General features: G+C 42.4%; 1 protein-coding gene across 3 annotated transcripts in view; it reads right to left on the bottom strand.

Moving 5' to 3' along the window:
- Nucleotides 1-25712, bottom strand: part of LOC126242219 (short-chain dehydrogenase/reductase family 9C member 7-like) — a 189467-nt gene extending 163755 nt beyond the window's left edge. For all 3 annotated transcript variants that reach the window (XM_049948072.1, XM_049948070.1, XM_049948071.1), the window contains exon 1: nt 25574-25712. In XM_049948072.1, coding sequence (XP_049804029.1) covers nt 25574-25590 — 17 coding nt within the window. In that variant the 5' untranslated portion in view covers nt 25591-25712. The remainder of the gene's footprint in view (nt 1-25573) is intronic.
- Between the last annotated feature and the right edge of the window lie 850 nt (nt 25713-26562).

The following is a 26562-nucleotide window of genomic DNA, read 5'->3' on the forward strand; positions in this document are numbered from 1 at the left end:
GTCTGAAACCGCACGACCGCTACGGTCGCAGGTTCAAATCCTGCCTCGAGCATGGATGTGTGTGATGTCCTTACGTTAGTTAGGTTTAAGTAGTTCTAAGTTCTAGGGGACTGATGACCTCAGATGTTAAGTCCCATAGTGGTCAGAGCCATTTGAACCATTTTTTCGCCTCGCCTGGGCCCGTCAACACCGCCATTCGACTGTTAATGACTGGAAACATGTTGTCTGGTCGGACGAGTCTCGATTCAAATTGTACTGAGCGGATGGACGTGTACTGGTATGGAGACAACCTCATGAATCCACGGACCCTGCATGTCAGTAGGGAACTGTTCAAGCTGGTGGAGGCTCTGTAATGGCGTGGGGCGTGTGCAATTGGAGTGATATGGGACCATTAGGGCAATGCGACACCCCACACATCCAGAATTGGTACAGAGTGGCTCCAGGAAAACTCTTCTGAGTTTAAACACTTCCGCCGTCCACCAAACTCCCCAGACATGAACATTATTGAGTATATATAGGATGCCTTGCAAAGTGCCATTCTGAAGAGATCTCCACCCCTCGTACTCTTACGGATTTATGCACAGTCCTGCAAGATTCATGATGTCAGTTGCCTCCAGCTCTACTTCATACATTTGTTGTGTCCATGCCAATGCGTGTTGCTGCACTTCTGAGGGCTCTCGAGGGCCCTACACGATATTAGGCAGGTGTACCAGTGTCTTTGGCTCTTAAATGCACTACCACGCGTGGAAAGATTGTGTGTGTGTGTGTGTGTGTGTGTAACTGGCGATTAAATGTGGAAACTGTATTTCATACCAGAATCCAAGCAGCAGAGCATGTTGTGGAAACATCCGGGTTCGCCTGTGACAAAAAAGTTCCATTCACCGCCAGCTGTTCTGAAAGTGATCTTAACAGCCTTCCGGGATAGCTGTGGACCGCTTCTATCGGATTTCATTCCTCAAGGTGCAACCAGTGCCAACAGCTGTTGTTCCACACTGTCACATCTGAGGGCTGCCATCAAGTGAAGGCACCGAGGGATTCTCGACGTGAGGAAGGTGATTCTGCTCCGCGAAAATGCGAGACCACGTGTTGCAATCAGAACTGCCGAAAATCTCCGGGCATTTCACTGGGAGATTTCTGGACCATGCACCATGCGGTGCAGACATCGCCCTAGTGACTTCCAGGTTTTCGGGCCGCTCTGTAGAAATTCTGGACATGTGGGGTGTCCCATTGTCCTGCTGGAATTGCCCAAGTCCGTCGGAATGCACAATGGACATGAATGGATGTAGGTGATCAGACAGGATGGTTACGTACTTGGCACCTGTCAGAGTCGCATCTAGACGTACCAGGCAACATGTTTCCAGTCATCACAGTCCAACGTCGTTGTTGAGGGGACCAGGCGAAGCGTGAAGATTTGTGTCTTGCAGTCATCAAGGGTACATGAATGGTCTTTGGCTCTGAAAGCACATATGGATGATGTTTCATTAAATGGTTCGCACGCTGACACTTGTTGATGACCCTGCATTGAAATGTGCCTCAATTTGCGAAGGGTTTCACTTCTGTCACGTTGAACGACTCTCCTCAGTTGTCGTTGGTCCCATTTTTGCAGCATCTTTCTCCAGCCGCAGAGATGTCGGAGATTTGATGTTTTACCGGATTCCTGATATTCACCGTACACTCGTGAAATGGTCGTACGTGAAAATCCCCACTTCATAGCCACCCTGGAGATGCTGTGTGCCATCACTCGTGCGCCGACTATGACACCACGTTCAGACTCACTTAAATCTTGAACTTGCCATTGTAGTAGCAGTAACCGATCTAAAAACTGCACCAGGCACTTATTGTCTTATAGAGGCGTTACCGGCTGCCGCGCCGTATTCTGCCTGTTTCCATATCTCTGTATTTGAATATGCATGCCTACGCCAGTTTCTTTGGCGCTTCAGTGTATAGTGTAAACCACAACAATCTAACATATGTAGTCGTAAATTCGCTTTAAATTACTTTTCTTTATTAAGTTGTTTGTGGTTTCAGAAACCGTATAGAAATGGAGAACAGCTATAATGGAAAGTACAGAAAGCCACAGAAACCAATGCATGTGTTAAAAATTAATGTAAAAAGTTTCTGTTTAAAGTTCCTGAATACTTCACTTAAAAACTGAAATTCTGTGTGTATAGTCATTAAAATGAAAGTTTTTCTGCTGCCTAAGAGAAAACGATTAAAAACATCTCATTGATGAAACTGTATGGGTAGAAAAGAAAAAAAAACTGGGATTTCTCAAGGCATAACTTATCCAAAAACCAATTTATTTGTAAACAAATACTGACACAGAAGTGAACTTCAACCACACGATGAAAAGATTCTATAGGCAAGCTAATAAGACGGAAGAAATAAAATTGTCAGACAACAGAGGAGAGGAAAAAAGTAAAGAATTAAAAATGGCGGTGAAATTGGAAATTTAAACAGTTAAGGAAAGTCAGAGAAAACATAGTCTGGACTTTGAGGAAATGTTCGGAACAAGGGAAACAGGAGTAATGAGGAAACAAAATCGGTAGAAGAATACATCAGAAAAGTAACAATAAAATAAAGTCCTTGATAGTGAAGCAAGAAACGGTAATATAGGAAATCAGAGAAAAACAAGTAAAACAGCACGGAACGATACTGAAGACAGCAGACAATGTAGAGGCCCAGAGAATGTAAATGCGCAGAAGCAAATGAAGGTCACATCACGCCTAGCGCAGATAGAATAGAAAGAAGACACCGTTAGCCAGACGGTAGCAGAAGCAAAAGGAGGCCACAAGTCTCGTAGGAGACACCGCTAGCAAAGTAGTACAAGAAGTATGATAGACGATAGAAAAAGACGTAGAACGAGCAGTAAATAGTATGTTACGTCTGGAAGGAGGTTCGGTTGGCAGGTAAATACGTAGAAGCAGATCAAGGCCACGAGCGTAGATAGAATAGAAAGCAGACGCCACTAGCCAAGTAGTGCGAAAAATACAGCAGGCGGTAGCAGAAGCAAAAGGAGGTCACAACATGCGTAGAGCAGTTGGAACAGAAAGTAGACACCGATAGCAAAGTAGTACAAGAAGTACGACAGGCGATGGAAAAACGCGTAGAACGAGCAGAAGGTTCGGCTGGCAGACATCCGGCAGAAATGCTTCAAATGACATATACACAAAAGGAAAAAATTAGACTTTGTCGCTTTTATCTGGATTTTGCACGAGTTATTACTAAAAGTAGGGGACGACAGGACAAAAACTGCTTTATCGTCAACAAAATATACAACAGGAGTACAGGTTTGGAGAAAGATCGTTTGACATACTCTGAGCCTGCCGCTGTAGCCGAGCGGTTCTATACGTTTCAGTCTGGAACCACGCGGCTGCTGCGTTCGCAGGTTCGAATCCTGCCTCGGGCATGGATGTGTGTGATGTATTTAGGTCAATTAGATTTAAATAGTTCTAAGTCTAGGGGACTGATGACCTCAGATCTACATCTACATCTACATCTACATGATTACTCTGCAATTCACATTTAAGTGCTTGACAGAGGGTTCATCGAACCACAACCATATTATCTCTCTACCATTCCACTCCCGAACAGCGCGCGGGAAAAACGAACACCTAAACCTTTCTGTTCTAGCTCTGATTTCTCTTATTTTATTTTGATGATCATTCCTACCTATGTAGATTTGGCTCAACAAAATATTTTGTTGGTGACTGAAATTTCGTAAATAGATCTCGCCGCGACGAAAAACGCCTTTCCTTTAATGACTTCCATCCCAACTCGCTTATCATATTTGCCACACTCTCTCCCCTATTACGTGATAATACAAAACGAGCTGCCCTTTTTTGCACCCTTTGCACCCTCCATCAGTCCCACCTGGTAAGGATCCCACACCGCGCAGCAATATTCTAACAGAGGACGAACGAGCGTAGTGTAAGCTGTCTCTTTAGTGGACTTGTTGCATCTTCTCTGGTGAAGGAATTTCGGAAAACTGCGTTCAATAACTCCGCTTTAGAGGCACAGTCGTCGGTAACAGTACCATCGGCACTGCGCAGCAAAGGTATTGACTGCGTCTTGCCGCTTGTGTACTTTACATACGACCAGAATTTCTTCGGATTTTCTACCAAATTTCGAGATAATGTTTCGTTGTGGAACCTATTAAAGGCATCTCGCATTGAAGTCCGTGCCAAATTTCGCGCTTCTGTAAATTTTAGCCAATCTTCGGGATTTCTCGTTCTTCTGAACTTCGCATGCTTTTTCCGTTGCCTCTGCAACAGCGTTCGGCCCTGTTTTGTGTGCCATGGGGGATCAGTTCCATCTCTTACCAATTTATGAGGTATGAATCTCTCAATTGCTGTTGCTACTATATCTTTGAATTTGAGCCACATCTCGTCTACATTTGCATAGCCAGTTCGGAAGGAATGGAGATTGTCTCTTAGGAAGGCTTCTAGTGACACTTTATCCGCTTTTTTAAATAAAATTATTTTGCGTTTGTTTCTGGTGGGTTTAGAAGAAACGGTATCGAGCCTAGCTACAACGACCTTGTGATCACTAATCCCTGTATCAGTCATGATGCTCTCTGTTAGCTCTGGATTGTTTGTGGCTAAGAGGTCAAGTGTGTTTTCGCAACCATTTACAATTCGCGTGGGTTCGTGGACTAACTGCTCGAAATAATTTTCGGAGAAAGCATTTAGGACAATCTCGGAAGATGTTTTCTGCCTACCACCGGTTTTGAACAAGTATTTTTGCCAACATATCGAGGGAAGGTTGAAGTCCCCACCAACTATAACCGTATGAGTGGGGTATTTATTTGTTACGAGACTCAAAATTTCTCTGAACTGTTCAGCATCTATATCATCGGAGTCTGGGGGTCGGTAGAAGGAGCCAATTATTAACTTAGTTCGGGTGTTAAGTATAACCTCCACCCATACCAATTCTCACGGAGTATCTACTTCGACTTCACTACAAGATAAACCACTACTGACAGACACAAACACTCCACCACCAATTCTGCCTAATCTATCTTTCCTGAACACCGTCTGAGACTTCGCAAAAATTTCTGCAGAACTTATTTCAGGCTTTAGCCAGCTTTCTGCACCTATAACGATTTCAGCTTCTGTGCTTTCTATTAGCGCTTGAAGCTCATGGGCTTTCCAAGCACCGAGCGAGGTGGCGCAGTGGTTAGCACACTGGACTCGCATTCGGGAGGACGACGGTTCAATCCCGTCTCCGGCCATCCTGATTTAGGTTTTCCGTGATTTCCCTAAATCGTTTCAGGCAAATGCCGGGATGGTTCCTTTGAAAGGGCACGGCCGATTTCCTTCCCAATCCTTCCCTAACCCGAGCTTGCGCTCCGTCTCTAATGACCTCGTTGTCGACGGGACGTTAAACACTAACCACCACCACCACCACTTTCCCAGCACAACTACAACAATTTACAACTACAATTCCGACTGTTCCTTGATCCAAGCACGTCCTGTATTTGCCATGCACGCTTTGAGATTGCAGCCCATCCCGTACTTTCCCGAGGCCTTGTAACCTAAAAAACCGCCTAGTGCACGCCACACAGCCTCCACTAACCGTGTAGTCGCCAGCTGAGTGTAGTGAACTCCTGACCTATGTTAAGTCCCGTAGCGCTTAGAGCCATTTGAAACATATTTTTTGACATATTCTGAGTTTGGAAACCTGCTTTACGATAAATATTGGTCTGTAAGGAAACAGGAACACTTATTACTCTCTATATGTAACTTCCGCTGTATTAATCGAAAGCGTAATTGGATGTATAGCGAGTTGTCAGAGAAAAATCTCGAAATAAATTAATGTAAAGACATCCAGAATGACGAGTAAAATGTAGTGCACTGGGTAGTCCAAAGAGATCCTCGCCACTTACTGTATGTAGCCACATGATCGACACAAACAGAAACAACTGAACGAGCACGAATAATATTCGCGCAGCTAGAACACGAAGAACGGTATCCGGACGTGCAAAGAAGAAAGAACGAATAACGTCGGTTCACAATAATTTTGTATGAAGTAAGACAACATATAATATTTTACAGTGACGAGAGTGAATCATTAAGGCAATGGTTGACCTGAGTGGAATTGTGGAATCGTGTAAATGGTCATGCACTCTAGACAATGTGGAGAGGTTTTCTGTGAATTTAATGTATAATCAATATTGTGTCTAGTACAAACTGTTTTGTTGCCAAGAGACCTTTCTCATCATTTTTGTTACTGAATTAGTTGTGTGACAAGCAGTTAGGAACTACAGTACAATGATTCGTGTACCTTGGGAGTAAAACTACTCGGCAATGCTGCTGAGATAAGTCCGGTGCCAAACTGACAGCAAACTAAAAAAGTCTGTATTCAAGAACGAACATTAATCAAAAACTGGTGTGTGACCTTACAACCTCTTCTTTAGTTTGTCGAGCGTAGCGTTCAGCATTGTTCTGGAACATTATACTTCAAAAGCTGCTATTCCATCCTTGCTTGTGCAGCTTGTCGTGCGTGTTTCACTCCCGTATAAGGATAAATTCCACACATATACTTTAATAAAAGACTTTCAAAGATATTTTTTATGTTAACGTATTTAATATTTTGGAAATCAGTTTCTTGCCACTACGAGTATGCATTTTATATGCTCTCTTATGTCGGTCACCGTCAGTTATTTTTTTACCCAAATAGCAAAACATATCTAGAACTTTCAGTGCCCCATTTACTACTCTAATTGCCTCAGCACGACGTCATTTAATTCAACTACACTCCATTACTCCATTATCCCCTCCCCCTTTTTTTCTCTTGTCGATTATCATCTTTAACCTCTTTTCATGACACTCTCCGTTCCGGTGATGGAAAATTTCTACAATGCGCTACGTATCGCTTTCGCAGGGATCACAAAGACAAGGTTAGACTAAATTAAAGTGCGCACAGAGACGTTTAAGCAATCCTTTCCGTGCTGTGTACGTGAGGCTAACGGAAAGAATCGGTAACAACTTGTATTGCGGGAAGTATCCTCTGCTATGCACTTCAGTGTTTTGCAGAGTGTGCATGTAAATGTACACTGAATAACATGTGGGGTACAATGAAGCCCTGTGTAATTCACTTCTCACTTTTTTCCTCCGTTTCCTGACAATCATTATTTATAACTACAGTCAGGATTTTGTCCAAATTATGAGCGGGCTTTCGCTCCTTCTATTTTGTCCATGTTAATTTCTGTATCTGAGTGAATTCCAGTCAATATTCTCAGAAACGTTTTCTAAATATGCAAATGGTATCAGTGTAGGTTTTTAGGTTTTTCCTTTCTTCGATCTGTCTCCTAAGATATGTCGTAATGGTTAGTACTGCTTCGCATATTCTTGTGTTACACTGGAACCTAAGCTTCCATTTTTCCGTAGATAGCTCGTGTTAGTGTTTTGCAATCATACTTGTTGTTCTGACAATTCACTAACAGTAAATAACTTGCGGAAATGCACCGATTCAGACAGGTGCACACTCTGTCATATTTCAAGGTAAAACGCAGCAAGAAAGTGTTGTGCAAGGGAATTTAAAACCTCGGTTTGCAGATCAATTGCGGAAAATAACACACACACACACACACACACACACACGCACGCACGCACGCACGCACACACACACACACACACACACACACACACACACACACACACACACACCGCGAACACTAGCACCACCACAAAATCAAAAATGAACGGCGTCAGGAATTATTGATGAAAATTAGTAACCGACCGATTAGGCTGCATCGAATCAGTCCCTCTATTTTTGACAAGGAGAGATCTTAACTCCAAGCAGAATTTAAGCAAAAACCTGTATTTATGAAGTTACTCGCTAATTTAATTTCTCGTGTTTCCTTAATAACACTGTCCCAGTAGCCGGAAGTGCATGCCAGAATCTCCACAGCAGATTCCATAGGATGCTCGGTGCCAAGACAATGTTTTTCAGTAGCAGATTTTCTCGGCTGTCGTAAGCGTGTGTGACGCTTATGGTCAGTACACTGATCCGCCACGCTCCTGATAATCTGGCCAGTATATGACACGCTACAAGTGCAAGGAATACAATAGACACCCTCCTCAGTCGAACCAAGATCACCCTTTATGTAACCTAAAAGGAACCTAATCTTAGATACAGGATGTGAAATCAAACACCTTACAGCCGTCTAATTTCCAAACTTATTTTATTTGGCTACCAGTTTCGGCGATTTACTACGCCATCTTCAGGCCCGTGATCGACGTGTAAGAAGATTCCAACCTCGGTTCCGGTCAAAATACTGGTTTCTGTAAATTTATACTTGCTACAGATACCAGTATTTGAATGCTGACCCCTATTTTGATGCCGTGGGTGCTATCAAAAATGACACATTTCTTCATTTATTGGGGAGGATTTTGGAATTTAACTCAGATCATTATGCGCAATCTCGTAATTTCGAAAAGTATATTTCCACCTTCCCTCTTCCTTCTTGCGAAATATTTTTCTCTTTACACCAGGATTCGAACTACCATTTCCACAATTTAGTAATTGGAAACATCGTGACCGTTTACCGTCGGGCGTGCTACCTCTCCAAGTGTCCATGAATTTCGTAGATGTAATAAGCAAAATGTCGCATTTGTATGTACAGTAATTCTTGTCTCATTGTTTGCTCAGGGTGGGCCGTATTGCTAACGCTAGTGAAACATTCACAGCGATATTTATGATCGTAAACATACCGATTGTACCATTTATAATGAGTCACTAATAAATGACATTTCCACTGACGCCTTGAATATTAATACTAATGAATTTGCCATTATCCATTGTTAACGAAGGGTGTGCAATGGGCGTATTCCGGCTTCCACAGTGGCATCGAACGCACAGTCGATTAATCGACGCCGAACACCTGCGCACCTGTGAGGTCTGTAATTCCTGCGGGCGTGTCGGAGCGCATTGTACTCGCTGGCAGCTGAGGTACTGCTGACGACGCACCTTGGACCCAATGAAATCACTCCTAATAAACAACACATTAGATGCAACTTCTTTAAGGAAACTCTCACATTAACTAACCCCTATAAGGGAAGCAAATAACCAGCAATAAGGGATGAAAAAAAAGAAAGCTTGAGAGAGCTGATGACCCTGCGAGATGTCTCAGTCAACGCACTTAGCTAATTCATTTTGATATGACAAATCCGTCAAGCGATGATAAATAGTCAGTAAACAATGTTTCATATACTAAAAGAGAAAAACATTATACAAGGGAAGGCTGGTATGGCAAAGAAGGAGGAACTGCTGTACCAGCGGTAACGGTGTAAGAAAATTAAAGAGAGTAGGGCACGGAATGTAAGAAATAAAACTCAAGTTAACATTCCCTCAGATAGTCTTTCCTTGGGCTCTTGGGAAGATCATTCAAAATCTAAATCTAAAATAAGTACTCTTTTAAAATAAGTACTACATAGACATTCCTTTGTAACAGAAATAATTTCTTTCTTATTCCAGTGCTAAATATTAAAAGGAGAAACAATTCATTTCGATTTAAGGTAATTTCTGAGATCTTTTAAGCTTTTTGTGAAAGCAGAAGGAGTTAGACCTACTGTAGTGTTCTAGGTACAATAACGTGCTGTCTGTTAAACTGGATGGAAGAAATGAAATTATAAAATTTCTGTTTCTTTTGTAGTTTAATAATGGAAACTTCTAGTTCTATAATTTACAAAGTATTTCACTTCACATTGGAAGAGTTTGACAGAAGTTTAAGAAAAATATCATCCCATTTTATTCTGACGTGTTAAACGTAAGACACTATTCGTAAAACCTGGAATCGTCTATTGAAGGAAATACGTCGATCTATATGGTTTTTTAAAAATTTTAAAAGTCTTGATCGCAACAAAAAATAAAATTATAGCTTGCTAATTTCTGGGTTCGGCTGATTAACAGTCATCCTCAGATAATTCTTACTAAATAATCCGTGCCTATATATTAAATTTTGACCCAAAACCCTGGTTACTAAGTGTAACACAGGTCGCTATTACTAAGCAATCGAAACCTAACTACAGTTTTGGATACTCCATTGTTATAAACTGTAACAGGTCAGTAGTAAAAAGAGAGAGTTTAACTGGGTAAGTTGTACGTTACAAGAGAAGAAAACTCACCAGTAAGTAGTGATGTTTTAGAAAGTTTGCCTTGGAAGTGGTTGAAAATTGACTAATATTATTAAACTTCATGAATACACCTGAAAAGGAAAACGCAAATTTGTGTCAACATGAGTTAGAACCATCACAACTATGTCAATGGGCATTTATTACGTCACGGCCGGTTTCGTTCAATGAACATCAGGTGACACTGCCAACAAGGTGTGTAACTAATCTTCATAGAACACTTTTAGCTGTGGCAACTGATGATATTCACTAAAAAAAAGCATCCGCAACGGTAGAATTGTACGTTGATAAATTGTGGTGGTTCTAATTCATCTTAACGTGAATCAGCTGTGGAGCTTAAGGTGATCAAGATTACAGATTTGTTTGTGATACGAAAGAAAAATGTTCTGTTAATAAAGTCATGTATAATTCGTACAGTTGTACATTATATGCACTACCGTTGGAACAGCTTAAGAACTGGAGCAGTTAATTTTAATCGTACAATCTTGTCAAGGTTTACGAGGTGACGCGCTGCTGTTTCAGTTTGATGGACTTCGTAACTCGGTGCAGAGACGCAATGCAGTTTTGTCTCCAAATGTGAAGCAGACAAGTCGAACATCACCTTTAGCAAGTACGTGTGTACAGTAAATTATAACATGTGATGTGCTGTAGCAGTATTGTGTTTGTTGTTAAGGTAGACCTTGGGTGAAATTTGAGCGCAATTAGATGGAGATTGAATCCCAAAAGTTCGTAACACCAAAGTAGGAACAGCCTTCCACACTGACAACACGTTAGGTCAGTCCATACGTCACAGTATCCAACACAATGAACCTTACACACAAACAGGAATTCATAAAATCGCATTCTGAGGATGCGATAACTCCTTATGTAGGACAAACTGGTAGAAGTTTTAACATTCGTTTTGGAGAACACATTCACATCAGTGATAATTGTAAATCATCCTTTGTATCATCCTGTGCGAACCATATTCGGGCGACTAAACACAAATTAGATAACGTTGAAAGCTCTTGAGACATTCTTCATATAGTAGGAAAAGGAAGAGAACTTGACTATCTACAAGAGATCGAAATTTATGAACATTTCGAGACCAGCCAGAATACGTTTTGGAATGAACAGACTGACCTTAAAAATACGAAATTCCTGGTCTGCTTCAGACACATCTTATAATCTAGTGTTAAGCCTGGTAAATATTGTAGACCACGCTACGCTTATTACTAATTCACACCTTTCCCATATTTATGTATTTCTTGCGCTCGTTTTACGTATATGCAGCGCTAAGTTTTGTTCTTCTGTATTTATATTTTTAGACGTTTGACCTGATACTCCCTTAATCTTTTTTACCTACTTTTATTCTGTATTAACAGTCTCATTTGTAAATTCTGTTCTTATTACACACATATTTCCGTCAATTTTCTCTTTTCTACACACAGATTTCACAAACCGCATGATATCGACTCCATATACAGGGTTATTACAAATGATTGAAGCGATTTCACAACTCTACAATAACTTTAATATTTGAGATATTTTCACAATGCTTTGCACACACATACAAAAACTCAAAAAGTTTTTTTAGGCATTCACAAATGTTCGATATGTGCCCCTTTAGTGATTCGGCAGACATCAAGCCGATAATCAAGTTCCTCCCACACTCGGCGCAGCATGTCCCCATCAATGATGAGTTCGAAAGCATCATTGATGCGAGCTCGCAGTTCTGGCACGTTTCTTGGTAGAGGAGGTTTAAACACTGAATCTTTCACATAACCCCACAGAAAGAAATCGCATGGGGTTAAGTCGGGAGAGCGTGGAAGCCATGACATGAATTGCTGATCATGATCTCCACCATGACCGATCCATCGGTTTTCCAATCTCCTGTCTAAGAAATGCCGAACATCATGATGGAAGTGCGGTGGAGCACCATCCTGTTGAAAGATGAAGTCGGCGCTGTCGGTCTCCAGTCGTGGCATGAGCCAATTTTTTCAGCATGTCCAGATACACGTGTCCTGTAACGTTTTTTTCGCAGAAGAAAAAGGGGCCGTAAACTTTAAACCGTGAGATTGCACAAAACACGTTAACTTTTGGTGAATTGCGAATTTGCTGCACGAATGCGTGAGGATTCTCTACCGCCCAGATTCGCACATTGTGTCTGTTCACTTCACCATTAAGAAAAAAATGTTGCTTCATCACTGAAAACAAGTTTCGCACTGAACGCATCCTCTTCCATGAGCTGCTGCAACCGCGCCGAAAATTCAAAGCGTTTGACTTTGTCATCGGGTGTCAGGGCTTGTAGCAATTGTAAACGGTAAGGCTTCTGCTTTAGCCTTTTCCGTACGATTTTCCAAACCGTCGGCTGTGGTACGTTTAGCTCCCTGCTTGCTTTATTCGTCAACTTCCGCGGGCTACGCGTGAAACTTGCCCGCACGCGTTCAACCGTTTCTTCGCTCACTGCAGGCCGACCCGTTGATTTCCCCTTACAGAGGCATCAAGAAGCTTTAAACTGCGCATACCATCGCCGAATGGAGTTAGCAGTTGGTGGATCTTTGTTAACTTCGTCCTGAAGTGTCGTTGCACTGTTATGACTGACTGATGTGAGTGCATTTCAAGCACGACATACGTTTTCTCGGCTCCTGTCGCCATTTTGTCTCACTGCGCTCTCGAGCGCTCTGGCGGCAGAAACCTGAAGTGCGGCTTCAGCCAAACAAAACTTTGAGTTTTTCTACGTATCTGTAGTGTGTCGTGACCATATGTCAATGAATGGAACTACAGTGAATTTATGAAATCGCGTCAATGATTTGTAATAGCCCTGTATATCTTTGGACTCCATAGCTCATACTCTTTGTATATCTACATCTTTGCGCCTTTGTGACCCAGCTACCATGCCTACTACATGTAATTTCAACTTCAGTGTTTACATCATTATTTCACCAACCCCATACGGAACAGCAGATGAATTCACAATACCTCATGCAACTGCATGTCACAGCTTTATATTATTGAGTGTATTACAACATCCCATGTAAATAGATTTAAAATTTTCACTTTCAGCGTTTGTCAGTTTCATAATTACGTGTATTATATTTGACAACTGATTGTTTTTATCATGATTAAAAATGACCACATGTCAAAATTGAAGTGGCAATAAATATAGTTTCATCAGCGAAAAGCGGAACGATTTCATTTCAAAGTTTCACGATGGATGTGGACCCAGTTATCAAATTTACATATCAGATACATTTATACTATCTACAGCTAACGTTTGGTGCTGAAGTCCACATTCCCATTCATTTCGCTTCTGTAATCGTATACTTTGTCCCATGTTCATTTTATCTACCTATTATGATACACCATGTGCAAACATTTTGCATTTGGACTCCTTTGTTGCCCCTGTCAGTTTGGTATCCCATGCGGCCTTGTGTCGCTCTGACATCGTAAGTCTGCCCTGGGCAGAATTATGGAGCGTTACGACAGTCTAACTGGAACGCTCTGCTACTGTTCACGGTCTACGGTAATGATGCAACAGTTAGCCCCCGTCTTACCGCTGTGTGCCACGGATCCCTGTATTAACCATGATTTAAACTGAAGAAGTCTCGACCGCAAAACACATCTATTTTTGTGGTTACAAGTTTCGGTCACTTACTAACCATCTTCAGACCCCATACCATGTTGAGAGGTGGTGGCGGTGAACGGAGCAGGCGTTGCGAACTCCACGAACGTCAGCTGTCCGTTCACCGTCACCGCCTGCCAACATGGTATGACGTCTGAAAGTGATCAGTACTGACGGAAACCGATAACCGCAAAAATTAAGGTTTCTTACCGTCGAGACTATTTGTGTTCATTTAAAGTACTAAAAAAAGCGCTATTCTCCTCGAGAAATGTTATCACAAATTACTAACCATAATTTACCGCGAAACGCTTGTAGCGAGAGTACCCACAACTACATCCAAATCCACCAAAGTAAACGCGAAATATATTTATTTTAAAAAGCATATAAAAATTCCCTTGACGCCTCCCTAAGAGACAGTCTCCACTCCTTCTCAATCATGTAAGTGTAGAGGAGATATGACTTAAACGAAAAGTATCTGAGGCAGTTGAGAGATTTATGCAAAATAAAGTAATAAAAGATGGAGCTGATTCCACACAGTACGCAAAACAGATGAGAACATTGTTGCAGAAGCAACGAGAAAAGCATACTGTGTTCAAAAGAACACATAATCTCCAGGATTTAGTGTGGACTTTAATGTGAGATGCTTTTAATAGCTTCCACAATGAAACCCTTTATCCGAATCTGACAAAAAATCCAAGGAGATCCTGGTTGAGTGTAAAGTACACCAGCGGCAAGGCACTATAAATACCTATTACCGATGAGAGCGCCACTAAAGCAAAATCATTGAAGACGGTTTTCATAAATTCCTTCACCAACGAACCGAAGTAAATATTTCAAAATTCGAATCGAGAACAACTGCCAACGTGAGCAGTTTAGAAATGGATATCCTCGGTGTAGCGAAGCAGCTTAAAGCCTTTAAGAAAGGCAAGTCTTTCAGGCAAAATAGAATTCCAATAAGATTCCTTGCAGAGCATGCTGATACAGTAGCCCCATACTTAGCAGTGAGATACAACCGCTCGCTCGGCGGAAAATCCGTACCAAAAGACTGGAAAATTGCACAAGTCACACAATACGCAAGAAAGGAAATATGAGTAATCCGCTGAATTACAGACCCATACCATCTTAGAAGAAAGGTTAAGGAAAGGCAAACCTACGTTTCTAGCATTTGTAGATTTAGAGAAAGCTTTTGACAATGTGGACTGGAATACTCTCTTTCAAATTCTAAAGGTGGCAGGGGTAAAATACAGGGAGCGAAAGGCTATTTACAATTTGTACAGAAACCAGATGGCAGTTATAAGAGTCGAGGGACATGAAAGGGAAGCAGTGGTTGGGAAGGGAGTAAGACAGGGTTGTAGCCTCTCCCGATGTTATTCAATCTGTATATTGAGCAAGCAGTAAAGGAAACAAAAGAAAAATTCGGAATAGGTATTAAAATCCAGGGAGAAGAAATAAAAACCTTGAGGTTCGCCGATGACATTGTAATTCTGTCAGAGACAGCAAAGGACTTGGAAGAGCAGTTGAACGGAATGGACAGTGTCTTGAAAGGAGGATATAAGATGAACATCAACAAAAGCAAAACGAGGATAATGGAATGTAGTCGAATTAATTCGGGTGATGTTGAGGGTATTAGATTAGGAAATGAGACACTTAAAGTAGTAAAGGAGTTTTGCTATTTGGGGAGCAAAATAACTGATGATGGTAGAAGTAGAGAGGATATAAAATGTAGACTGGCAATGGCAAGGAAAGCGTTTCTGAAGAAGAGAAATTTGTTAACATCGAATATAGTTTTAAGTGTCAGGAAGTCATTTCTGAAAGTATTTGTATGGAGTGTAGCCATGTATGGAAGTGAAACATGGACGGTAAATAGTTTGGACAAGAAGAGAATAGAAGCTTTCGAAATGTGGTGCTACAGAAGAATGCTGAAGATTAGATGGGTAGATCACATAACTAATGAGGAGGTACTGAATAGGATTGGGGAGAAGAGGAGTTTGTGGCACAACTTGACCAGAAGAAGGGATCGGTTGGTAGGACATGTTCTGAGGCATCAAGGGATCACCAATTTAGTATTGGAGGGCAGCGTGGAGGGTAAAAATCGTAGGGGGAGACCAAGAGATGAATACACTAAGCAGATTCAGAAGGATGTAGGTTGCAGTAGGTAATGGGAGATGAAGAAGCTTGCACAGGATAGAGTAGCATGGAGAGCTGCATCAAACCAGTCTCAGGACTGAAGACCACAACAACAACAACCACTAACGTTGATTTGCAGTAGAATTGTGGAACGTATACTGATATACTGTGTTCGAACATGAATTACCTCGAAGGCAACGGCCTGTTGACACACAGTCAGCTCGGATTCAGGAAATATTGTTTTCGAGGAACACAGCAAGCTCTTTATTCGCACGAAGTGATAAGTGTCATCGACCGGAGTCCTCAAATTGATTCCACATTTCTAGATTCCCAGAAGGCTTTTGACACCGTTCCTCACAAGAGACTTGTAATCAAATTGGGTGCGTATGGAATATCGTCTCAGTTATGTGACTGGATTCTTGATTTCCTGTCAGAGAGGTCACAGTTCGTAATAACTGACGGAAAGTCATCGAGTAAAACAGAAGTGATAACCGGCGTTCCCCAACCAAGCGTTATAGGCCCTCTGCTGTTCCTAATCTACGTAAGCCATTTAGAAGATAATCTGAGCATCCCTCTTAGATTGCTTGCGGATTATGCTCTCACTTACCGTCTAGTAAAGACCAAAGATCAAAACCGACTGCAAAATGACTTATACACGATACGTGAATAGTGTGAAAAGTGGCAATTGTCTCTTAATAAGGAAAAGTGTGAGGTCATTCATATGAGTACAAAAATAAATCCCTTAAATTTCGATTATATGATACATCACACAAATCTAAAGGCTCTCAATTCGACTAGATACCTAGGAATCAGAATTACAACAAATTAAGTTGGAACAGTCACAAAGATAATGTTGTGGGGAAAGCAAAGCAAAGGCTACGTTTTATTTATCGAACACTTAGATGCAACAGGTCTACTAATGAGACTGCCTACACTACACTTGTTCGTCCTCTGCTAGAGTACTGCTGTTGTGTACGAGATCCTTACCTGATAGGGTTGACGGAGGACACTGAAACAGTTTAAAGAAGGGCAGCACATTTTGTACCATAGCGAAATAGGGGAGTGTGTGTCACTATATGATCCAAAGTACCAGGACACCTGACTAAAAATGACTTACTAGTTCGTGGCGCCCTCCATCGCTTATGCTGGAATTCAATATGGTGTTGGCCCACCCTTAGCCTTGATGACAGCTTCCACTCTCGTAGGCTACGTTCAATCAGGTGGGGGAAGGTTTCTTGGGGAATGGCAGCCAATTCTTCACAGAATGCCGCACTGAGGAGAGGTATCGATGTCGATCGATGAGGCCTGGCACGAAGCCGGCGTTCCAAAACATCCCAAAGGTGTTCTATAGGATTCAGGTCAGGACTCTGTCCATTACAGCGATGTTATTGTCGTGTAACTATTCAGCCATAGGCCGTGCATTGTGTACAGATGCTCGGTCGTGTCGAAAGATGCAATCGCCATCCCAGAATTGCTCTTCAACAGTGGGAAGGAAGAAGGTGCTTAAAACATCAATGTAGCAGGCCTGTGCGGTGATAGTGCCACGCAAAACAGCAAGGGGTGCGAGCCCCCTCCATGAAAAACACGACCACACCATAACACCACCGCCTCCGGATTTTACTGTTGGCACTACACACGCTGGAAGATGATTTCATACCCACACCCTGTCATCGGATAGCCACGTTGTGTACCGTGATTCGTCACTCCACACAACGTTTTTCCACTGTTCAGTTGTTCAATGTTTACGTTCCTTACACCAAGCGAGGCGTCGTTTGACGTTTACCGGCTTGATGTGTGGTTTATGAGCAGCTTCTCGACCATGAAATCCAAGTTTTCTCACCTCCCGCCTGACTGTCATAGTACTTGCAGTGGATCCTGATGCGGTTTGGAATTCCTGTGTGATGGTCTGGATATATGCCTGCCTATTACACATTACGACCCTCTTCAACTGTCGGCGGTCTCTGTGAGCCCGCATCTCGTGGTCGTGCGGTAGCGTTCTCGCTTCCCACGCCCGGGGTTCCCGGGTTCGATTCCCGGTGGGGTCAGGGATTTTCTCTGCCCCGTGATGGCTGGGTGTTGTGTGATGTCCTTAGGTTAGTTAGGTTTAAGTAGTTCTAAGTTCTAGGGGACTGATGACCTAAGATGTTAAGTCCCATAGTGCTCAGAGCCATTTGAACCATTTGGTCTCTGTCAGTCAACAACGAGGTCGGCCTATCGTGTCCCTTCACGTTTCCACTTGACAATCACATCGGAAACAGTGGACCTAGGGGTGTTTAGGAGTGTGGAAATCTCGCGTGCAGACGTATGACACAAGTGACACCCAATCACCTGAGCACGTTCGAAGTCCATGATCACCTCGGAGCGCTCCATTCTGCTCTCTCACGATGTCTAATGACTACTGAGGTCGCTGATATGGAGTACCTGGCAGTAGGTGGCAGCACAATGCACCTATATGAAAAACGTATGTTTTTGGGGGTGTCCGGATACTTTTGATCACGTAGTGTTTGTATGATAAGCGAGCTGTAATGGCAGTCGTTAAAACAAAGGCGTTTTTGTTGTGTCGAGATCCTTAAACGAAATTTCAGTGACCAACTTCCTCCTCTGAATGTGAAAACATTTTAATGTCGCCAAACTACATAGGGAGAAATGATCATAATAGTAAAATAAGTGAAATCAGAGCTTACACAGGAAAATTTAAGTCTCCATTTTTCCCAAGTGCTGTTTTAGGCGGTAGAGAAATAGTCTGAAGCTGGTTTGAAGAACCCTCTTCCAGGCACTTAAGTTTGAACTTCAGAGTAGTCATGTGGATGTAGAAAAACAGTATACAGTGATTGGAAGAAAGTACGGGTCATACCCATCTACGAGAAAGGTAGCAGAAGTGACCCACAAAAGTAATGACTAATATAATTGATATCCATTCTTCGAAGAATCTTAAAATATATTCTGAACTCAAATATCATATGGTATCTTGAACAGAATAACTTCATCCTTGCCAAGCAGCACAAATCCCGAAAACATCGGCCATGCGGGAACCCAATTCGCGCTTTTGTCGTAAGACATCCTGAAAGCTGTGTGTCAATAAAGTCGGTAACGGCAGTATTTCTCCCTTTCCGAAAAGTATTTAACTCAGAAGCAACCAAGGATTATTAATTTAAGTTCCATGAGGCGGGTTATCAAACAAAATTTGTGAATGGACTGAGGACTGCTAGGCAGACAGGAGGCAGCATGTTATGTTAGATGGAAAGTGATCGACAGAAGTCGAAGTAACTTCAGGCGTGCCCCAACCAAGTATGGTCGGACCTTTGCTATTCATGTTGTTTATTAATGACCTGCCAGACAGTATTAATAGTAACCGGAGACTTGTGTAGATGTTGCAGTGTCGTTAATGAAGTACTATAAGAAAAAAGGCAGCACATATATGTAGTGAGATTTTGATCAGCTTTTAAAAAAAGTCCAACAGTGAAACTTGCTTCAGTGGCGTAGCTAGGGAGGTGTGGTCCGCACAGTTTTCCAGCTCCGTGGGTGCGAAAAAACTTGATAGATTCTCTGGCAGAAGTTGCAAAAATTTTTTGAAAACCTTATGGTATGCATATAACAATGTGACGAGTATGGCGGTACGACTGTAGTTCTACAAAGGCTGGAGTGCATTCAGGAATTCAAGCAAGAATTTTTGAACTTAAACCTAAGCACTCTCCCAATCTGTGTAGAGTACAGGCTTGTACAACGACTTAATTACGTATAACTTTTTTGGGACCTTAGAAATGTTGTACGCTTTACTCAGCTTCTACCTACGATTTTCCTCGAAACTGTTGGCGTTACGTTTAGGAGACTTTCGGATACAAGGTGTAGCGCTCACTACGAAGTTATTAAGCCTGTATTTCAGTGCTTTAGGAGGAGTATGAATGTTATTGAGGAATTGTCTGATTCTTTGGAAACTATAGACACCAAGAAGCTGCTCAAACTCTGCTGCCTACAGTGTGTGGTTTCTCGTTTTCGTGTTTTTCGGTGTTTATGGAGTACTGCCTTAGAAGTAGTCTGTGATGCTCTTAATTATTTGAAAATTCTTGGTGTCAGCTCCGGAATATGTGTTATTATGGTGAGAGGTCTAAAGCTCATATTGAAAGACAAGAGAAATTATCCTCTTGACGAAGCACTTCCATTTGCGAAGGACACAAGATTGGCGTTCCTGTGGAAATAAGTAGACCTACAGGAAGAAGGAAATGGTACCTGGAGAAAGGCTACAGACAAGACGTTGATGTTACACCAGGAACTGAGGTCAGAGTGCATGGACAGGTTTCTAAAGGAAATACCATGAAATGTGTGTCAATCATTTTGTTATTTTAGAGCCAAGCAATCTGATTAAATTCGAGAAACGGAACTTCCGAAGACGGTAGAAAGTTCAGTTGACAATTATGACGAGAACTTTGAAGATAGATCCTTGCAGAAATTCCAAAGATTTCTGCAAGCTACCAAAATTCCAAAAGAAGGGTCTCTTGTTTGGACTTTTTTAAGATTGTTGGTGTTCGAGGTCGAATATGAACTCTCCGGATCTGTTGAAAATCTCATTTTGGCCTAAAGATGTGTGTGTGTGTGTGTGTGTGGGTTTCGGTAGCGTTATGTGAGAGAGTTTTTCGAAATTAAAAAATTCTCTTAGATCCACTTTGAATCAAACACGACTCTCTAGTATGACGGTATTGGCAATCGAAAATATCTTCGCTAAAGGCGCCCATTTTGATGACGCAGTTTAAAAATTTGCTGCGTAAAAAGAAAGAAGAGATTCTAAGCTACCTGTTAAAATCACCTATCAGTAAAGTCTTTGATTATTTGTAGTGCTTCATTAATAGTCAATTACATTGTGTCATTTATAAAAAGGCATTTTACTTATTTGTTTCCATTTATAAAAATTATTTTCAAAATTGTTAACAGTATACGCTGCTTACTTAACCACTAGTATCGACCTCGGGCATGGATGTGTGTAATGTCCTTAGGTTAGTTAGGTTTAATTAGTTCTAAGTTCTAGGCGACTGATGACCTCAGAAATTAAGTCGCATAGTGCTCAGAGCCATTTGAACCAATTTGAACTAGTATCGAAAAACTGCTTCTAAAAAAAGAGTTTCACATTTTTGCCGCGTTGATGGGGATGGGGTTGGATGAGGGGGTGGGGTGACAGTTTAAAATCCCGCGCCGGATGCTAAACTACCTAGCCACGCCACTGATTTGCTTTAAAAGTTCAGAAACGTAAGTGCAGAAAAATTTTGTTCCATAACTACAAAATCTATGAGTCATAACGGGAATCAGTCAACTCACACAAATACTTAGGTGTAACAGTCGATGGGAATGTAAAATGATATGTTTACATCAGCAGATTGAAGATTTAGGACAGTGACAGAATGCTGGGGAAAATATGTCAATCTTTAAAGGAATGTGCATAAAATACATTGTACGTTCTTTCCTAGAATATTTCACAGAAGTGTGGAACCTATACCGAATAAGACTAAAACGAGATATTGAACGTATACGGAGAAGGTCACACGATTTGTTCACATGCTTGTTTTATCCGCGAGATAGCATCACGGAAATGCTGAAGAACCTGAAATAGCAGACGCTAAAACCCAGGGATGTCTGTTTACAAATTTTCAAGAACCAGTATTAGCTGACTAATCTATCCCTTTAGGGAGCTACAGCACCCTAAGTGTCTCTCCCGCAGCGACTGAGAAAACAGGATTAGATTAATTGCAGTAAGCAAGGAGGCGTTTAAATAGTCATTCTTCCTGCGCTTCATATGTGAATGCAACGAGAAAAGGTCCTATCTGACTACTGCACTGACTTAACGGTGGTTGCATTGGGGTAAATTTCATTCCACAATCAATGACCACGTAAGTACAGAACCGAAAACCTTATGTCAAGACACTGCTCACATAATGATGAATTAGTACAAATATAGTTAAAGGAAAATACTGAGGTTAAAGAAATTTTAAAAACTGCTCTCGCTTATAATCCGAGCTAGAATTCGTACTGTCTCCTCCTGCAGGGACAGGACATTTCTCTGTCTGTGGTTCTTTCATGACTCAGACCTGAAACAAGCTGTTCTATTCCTTGAAGCTAGGGATCGATAGTCCAAAAATGAATAAATATACAGGATATTTCAAAACTATATCGAAAAACTTCGAGGGGATATACAAGGTGTCTTGAGGAACAAAATGTGGATAGGAACCCGTGTCCGAAAACGTCATCCAACGACGTTACAGAGCATCGAAGTTAGAGGCGCCGGTGCCTGTTGGTGTGTGCATATAGAGGGCGATTCCGTGATAATGTTACAGACTTTCAGAGATGATGGAGAAGGATATATGTATCAGTTTGAAGTAAGGGACCCTGGTCCGGAGAAGGACGAGTCGGAAGTTATAAGCGGAAATCGCTCCGATGCCTCTGACAGTGGAACACATGCACCGGTACTGTTGTTGCTAACAAAGTGGGAGAGGCAATTTCCAGAGGCGATTGTATGGATCAGAACGTTTTACCCCAAACGTCCAGTTAACAGGGGCTCTAAAATGCATGCTTGAGAAGCTATGAGTACTTGCTCATCTTCCCTTTTGTGAAACAAATCTCATCTGTTCGACAGGTACGTTTTGATCTTCAAGACATCTTCTAATCCCCTCAAAGTTTGTCGGTGTGATTTTGAAAATTTGAGACACGAGAGTTGTAACTTAAATAGTGACAACTATTTATTCACAACTGTCACAAAAGAGTTACATGTATGCACCTGTTACTGTCCTTCAAAGTAGTCACCAGCGTTGTGTAGAACCCGTTGCCAGCGATGTGGTAGGCGCAGTATACCGTTAGCAGAGCCTGTTCTGTTGTTGGCGCGAATGGAGCGGTCTACTGCCTGTCAAATCTCTGGAACAGTTCTGAAATGAATGCCACGAAGCCAAAACTGAAATGCCAGTCCAAGGAATGACGTCATTATCGGCCGCCACGAAAGTCGAAAGTGCGTCAGAGTCCCATTATGGTGAAAGTTTTGGTGATTCTCGAGTACAACTAACGCATTACGTTCCTCCACGGCAGATCGTCTCGTTTTTGGAGCATCACCTGCGACCAGCGTTGCGAAAGAAGCGGCGACACTTTCTACGCAACCCACCCATCATTTTGCACGACAATGCGCGGGCGCATACAGCGCAAGCTGTGGCTGCTCTGCTCGGTCAATGGGACTGGGAAGTACTGTACCATCCACCATACTGCCCGGACTTAAGTCCTTGTGCCTTTGATTTGATTCTGAAGATGAAGGAACCACTTCGTGGCATTCGCTTCAGAACTGTTCCAGAGATTCGACAAGCAGTAGACCGCTGCATTCGCACCATCAACAGAACGGGCTCTGCTAACGGTATACTACGCCTTCCACATCGCTGGCAAAGGGTTCTAAACAACGCTGGTGACTACTTTGAAGGAGAGTAACACATGCAAACATGTAACGCTTTTGCATCGGCTGTGAATAAATAGTTGCCACTATTTAAGTTCCTACCCTCGTATATTTAAAGTGATACACTCTTGTGGATGTATCACATTTTTAGTCTAATGCAGTGATAAAGTGCCGTAAAATGGATTCCAGATACGACTGATTGGTTATCTGGATATGTATCACAACAAGTAGTTGGCTTGGAGCAGAAAGTCGCTGGTGTAAAGTAGGCTTAATAGTATGTCTCCTGAAGATGAATTACCAGGTGTACCGATATGAAATGAGCGTTAAGATACAAATGTGTCAATAGAGAACATTTGTTAAGAACGAGCCTTAAATTTTTTTGTTTGGTTGGTATGACATCTTTCAAAGATATTTAGTATACATCAAGTCATGGAACAAACAACATCATATGTTTTCATCGTGTTAACAACGTCGAATGTTGTACCAGAAAGTAATGATTTGCGGAAAGCATTAATTTTTTGTTTTCATTTGAAAAAAAGTGCTGCAGAGTCGCATCGAATGCTTGTCGAGGCATATGGTGATCATGCTCTATCAGAAGTAACATTCAAAAGCTGGTTTCAACGGTTCAGAAATAATGATTTTGATGTAAGAAATGAAGAACGTGGAAGACCACCAAAAAAGTTTGAAGACACCGAATTGCAAGCAATATTGGATGAAGATGATACTTTGAGTGAGAAGCTAATGACAGCAATGCTGCCGGCCGGAGTGGCCGAGCTGTTCTACGCGCTACGTTCTGGAACCGAGCGACCGCTACGGTCGCAGGTTCGAATCCTGCCTCGGGCATGGACGTGCGTGATGTCCTTAGGCTAGTTAGGTTTAATTAGTTCTAAGTTCTAGGTGACTGATGACCTCAGAAGTTAAGTCGCATAGTGCTCAGAGCCGTTTTTTTTTTCAGCAATGCTAAATGTTGGACAACAAACAATTTCTGACCGTTTGAAAGCTATTGGAAAGATCCAAAAGTGTGGAAAATGGGTGCCACATGAATTGAATAAAAGACGGATGGAAAACCGGAAACCATTTGTCAAATTTTGCTTCAAAGACATGAAAGAAAATGAGTTTTGCATCGAATTGTTACTGGCGATGAAAAATGGATTTATTTTAACAATCCTAAACGGGAAAAATCATGGATTAATCAGGGACAACCATCAACATCGACTGCAAAACCAGATCGATTCGGCAAGAAGACAATGCTCTGTGTTTGGTGGTGTCAGAAACGTGTGGTGTTCAAATGGTTCAAATGGCTCTGAGCACTATGGGACTTAAGTTCTGAGGTCATCAGTCCCCTAGAACTTAGAACTACTCAAACCTAACTAACCTAATGACATCAGACACACGCATGCCCGAGGTAGGATTGGAACCTGCGACCGTCGCGGTCGCGCGGTTCCAGACTGTAGCGCCTAGAACCGCTAGGCCACCCCGGCCGGCGGGTGTGGTGTATCGTGAGCTTCTAAAACCCGGTGAAACTGTGAATACTAATAGCTACAGACAACAAATGATCAATTTGAACTATGCATTGATCGAAAAAAGACCAGAATGAGCCAGAAGACATGCCAAAGTAATTTTTTTACACGACAATGCACCTGCACACAAAGCAAAACTGGTTCAGGATACAATCAAAACACTTGGCTGGGAGCTGCTACCCCACCCGCCGTATTTACCAGACTTGGCCCCTTCCGACTAACATTTGTTTCCATCAATGGGATACGCATTGGCTGAGGAACACTTCGATTCCTACGAAGAAGTCGAAAATTGGGTGTCTGCTTGGCTTGCTTCAAAAGACGAACATTTCTATTGGGGTGGTGTCCACAAATTGCCCGAAAGGTGGTCAAAATGTATAGAAAGCAATGCTCAGTAGTTTGAATAAAATGTTTTTACTTATCAATTCAAAATTAGTCTTTCATTTTCACAAAAAAAAACAACGCTCATTTCATACCGGTACACCTGGTATGTTAAGTGAATATGCTGTCAAAATGGAAAACCATAGAACAACGCGCAGCACCACCAACAGTCAGGCACTTGTGGCCACATCGGTACACCTGGTATAAGGTCTGAAACGCACGATGGTAATATAAACGAGAGCGTAAACATTGTCTGGATTTGATGCACTCCATCTTTGTTAGAAGTTAAATTCCCAGTGTGAACCAAGGAGCTACTAGAAAATTTAAGACGCGACAGGCAGTCGCCACGTTGTTAGTAAGCCGCAGGTGCCGCTAGTGTGGGTGTGGGCCGTACCTCAAGTAGCCGATCATGGTGCTGGTGCCGGTGCAGCCGCCTGCCGTGCGCCGTGGCGAGCGCAGAACTGCGGTGGGAGGTGCCGCCGGGTTCGTTCACTCCGCAGCCAGCCAGCTGCCCGCGAGCGCCCAGGCTTCCCGTCAGACCAGTCCCGCGGCCCACAATCTACCCGCCAGGGGCCGCGCTGCTGCGTCGCGGCTCCAAGGTCACCCGCGCAACCTGAAGCGCCACTTCTCGCGCAGGAAACATCGCGCCTACTTTCCGGCTCAGCAGCCGCGTATCCAGGGTTCGTTTCCGGGAAAGCGGACAGCGGTCCAAGATTGTCACAATGTCTCCTTCTAGGCAGCCGGTTCTAGGCGCTTCAGTCTAGAACCGTGCGACCGCTGCTGTTAAGTCCCATAGTCCTCAGAGCCATTTGTCTCCTTCTACCAAGGAGTGAAACTGTACGATAAACTGCCCGAGGAGATTAAGGAGATTGCTAAAACGAGCTTAATTAAAAAGGCGATTAAAAAGTACCTGTTAATCAGTGCATTCCATACACATTACTTAGATAACTCAGACTAGTGGTTCGGCGACAAAATGTAAAAACTATAAGTAATAACAACGACAGTAAAACGTGCGTCTAAGACAACAAACCACGCACAAGGAAGGAATTATCCGAAAGGGATGGAAATCGGTGCATGTGATTTCAGAGAAAGTTGATGATTTCAAAATGTTCAAATGTGTGTGAAATCTTTGGGACTTAACTGCTAAGGAGATCAGTCCCTAAGCTTACACACTACTTAACCTAAATTATCCTAAGGACAAACACACGCGCCCATGCCCGAGGGAGGACTCGAACCTGATACCGAGCGAGGTGGCGCAGTGGTTAGACACTGGACTCGCATTCGGGAGGACAACGGTTCAATCCCGCGTCCGGCCGTCCTGATTTAGGTTTTCCGTCATTTCCCTAAATCGCTCCAGGCAAATGCCGGGATGGTTCCTTTCAA

This window comes from Schistocerca nitens, chromosome 1 (genome assembly GCF_023898315.1).
Source record: "Schistocerca nitens isolate TAMUIC-IGC-003100 chromosome 1, iqSchNite1.1, whole genome shotgun sequence".
Lineage (NCBI taxonomy): Eukaryota > Metazoa > Arthropoda > Insecta > Orthoptera > Acrididae > Schistocerca > Schistocerca nitens.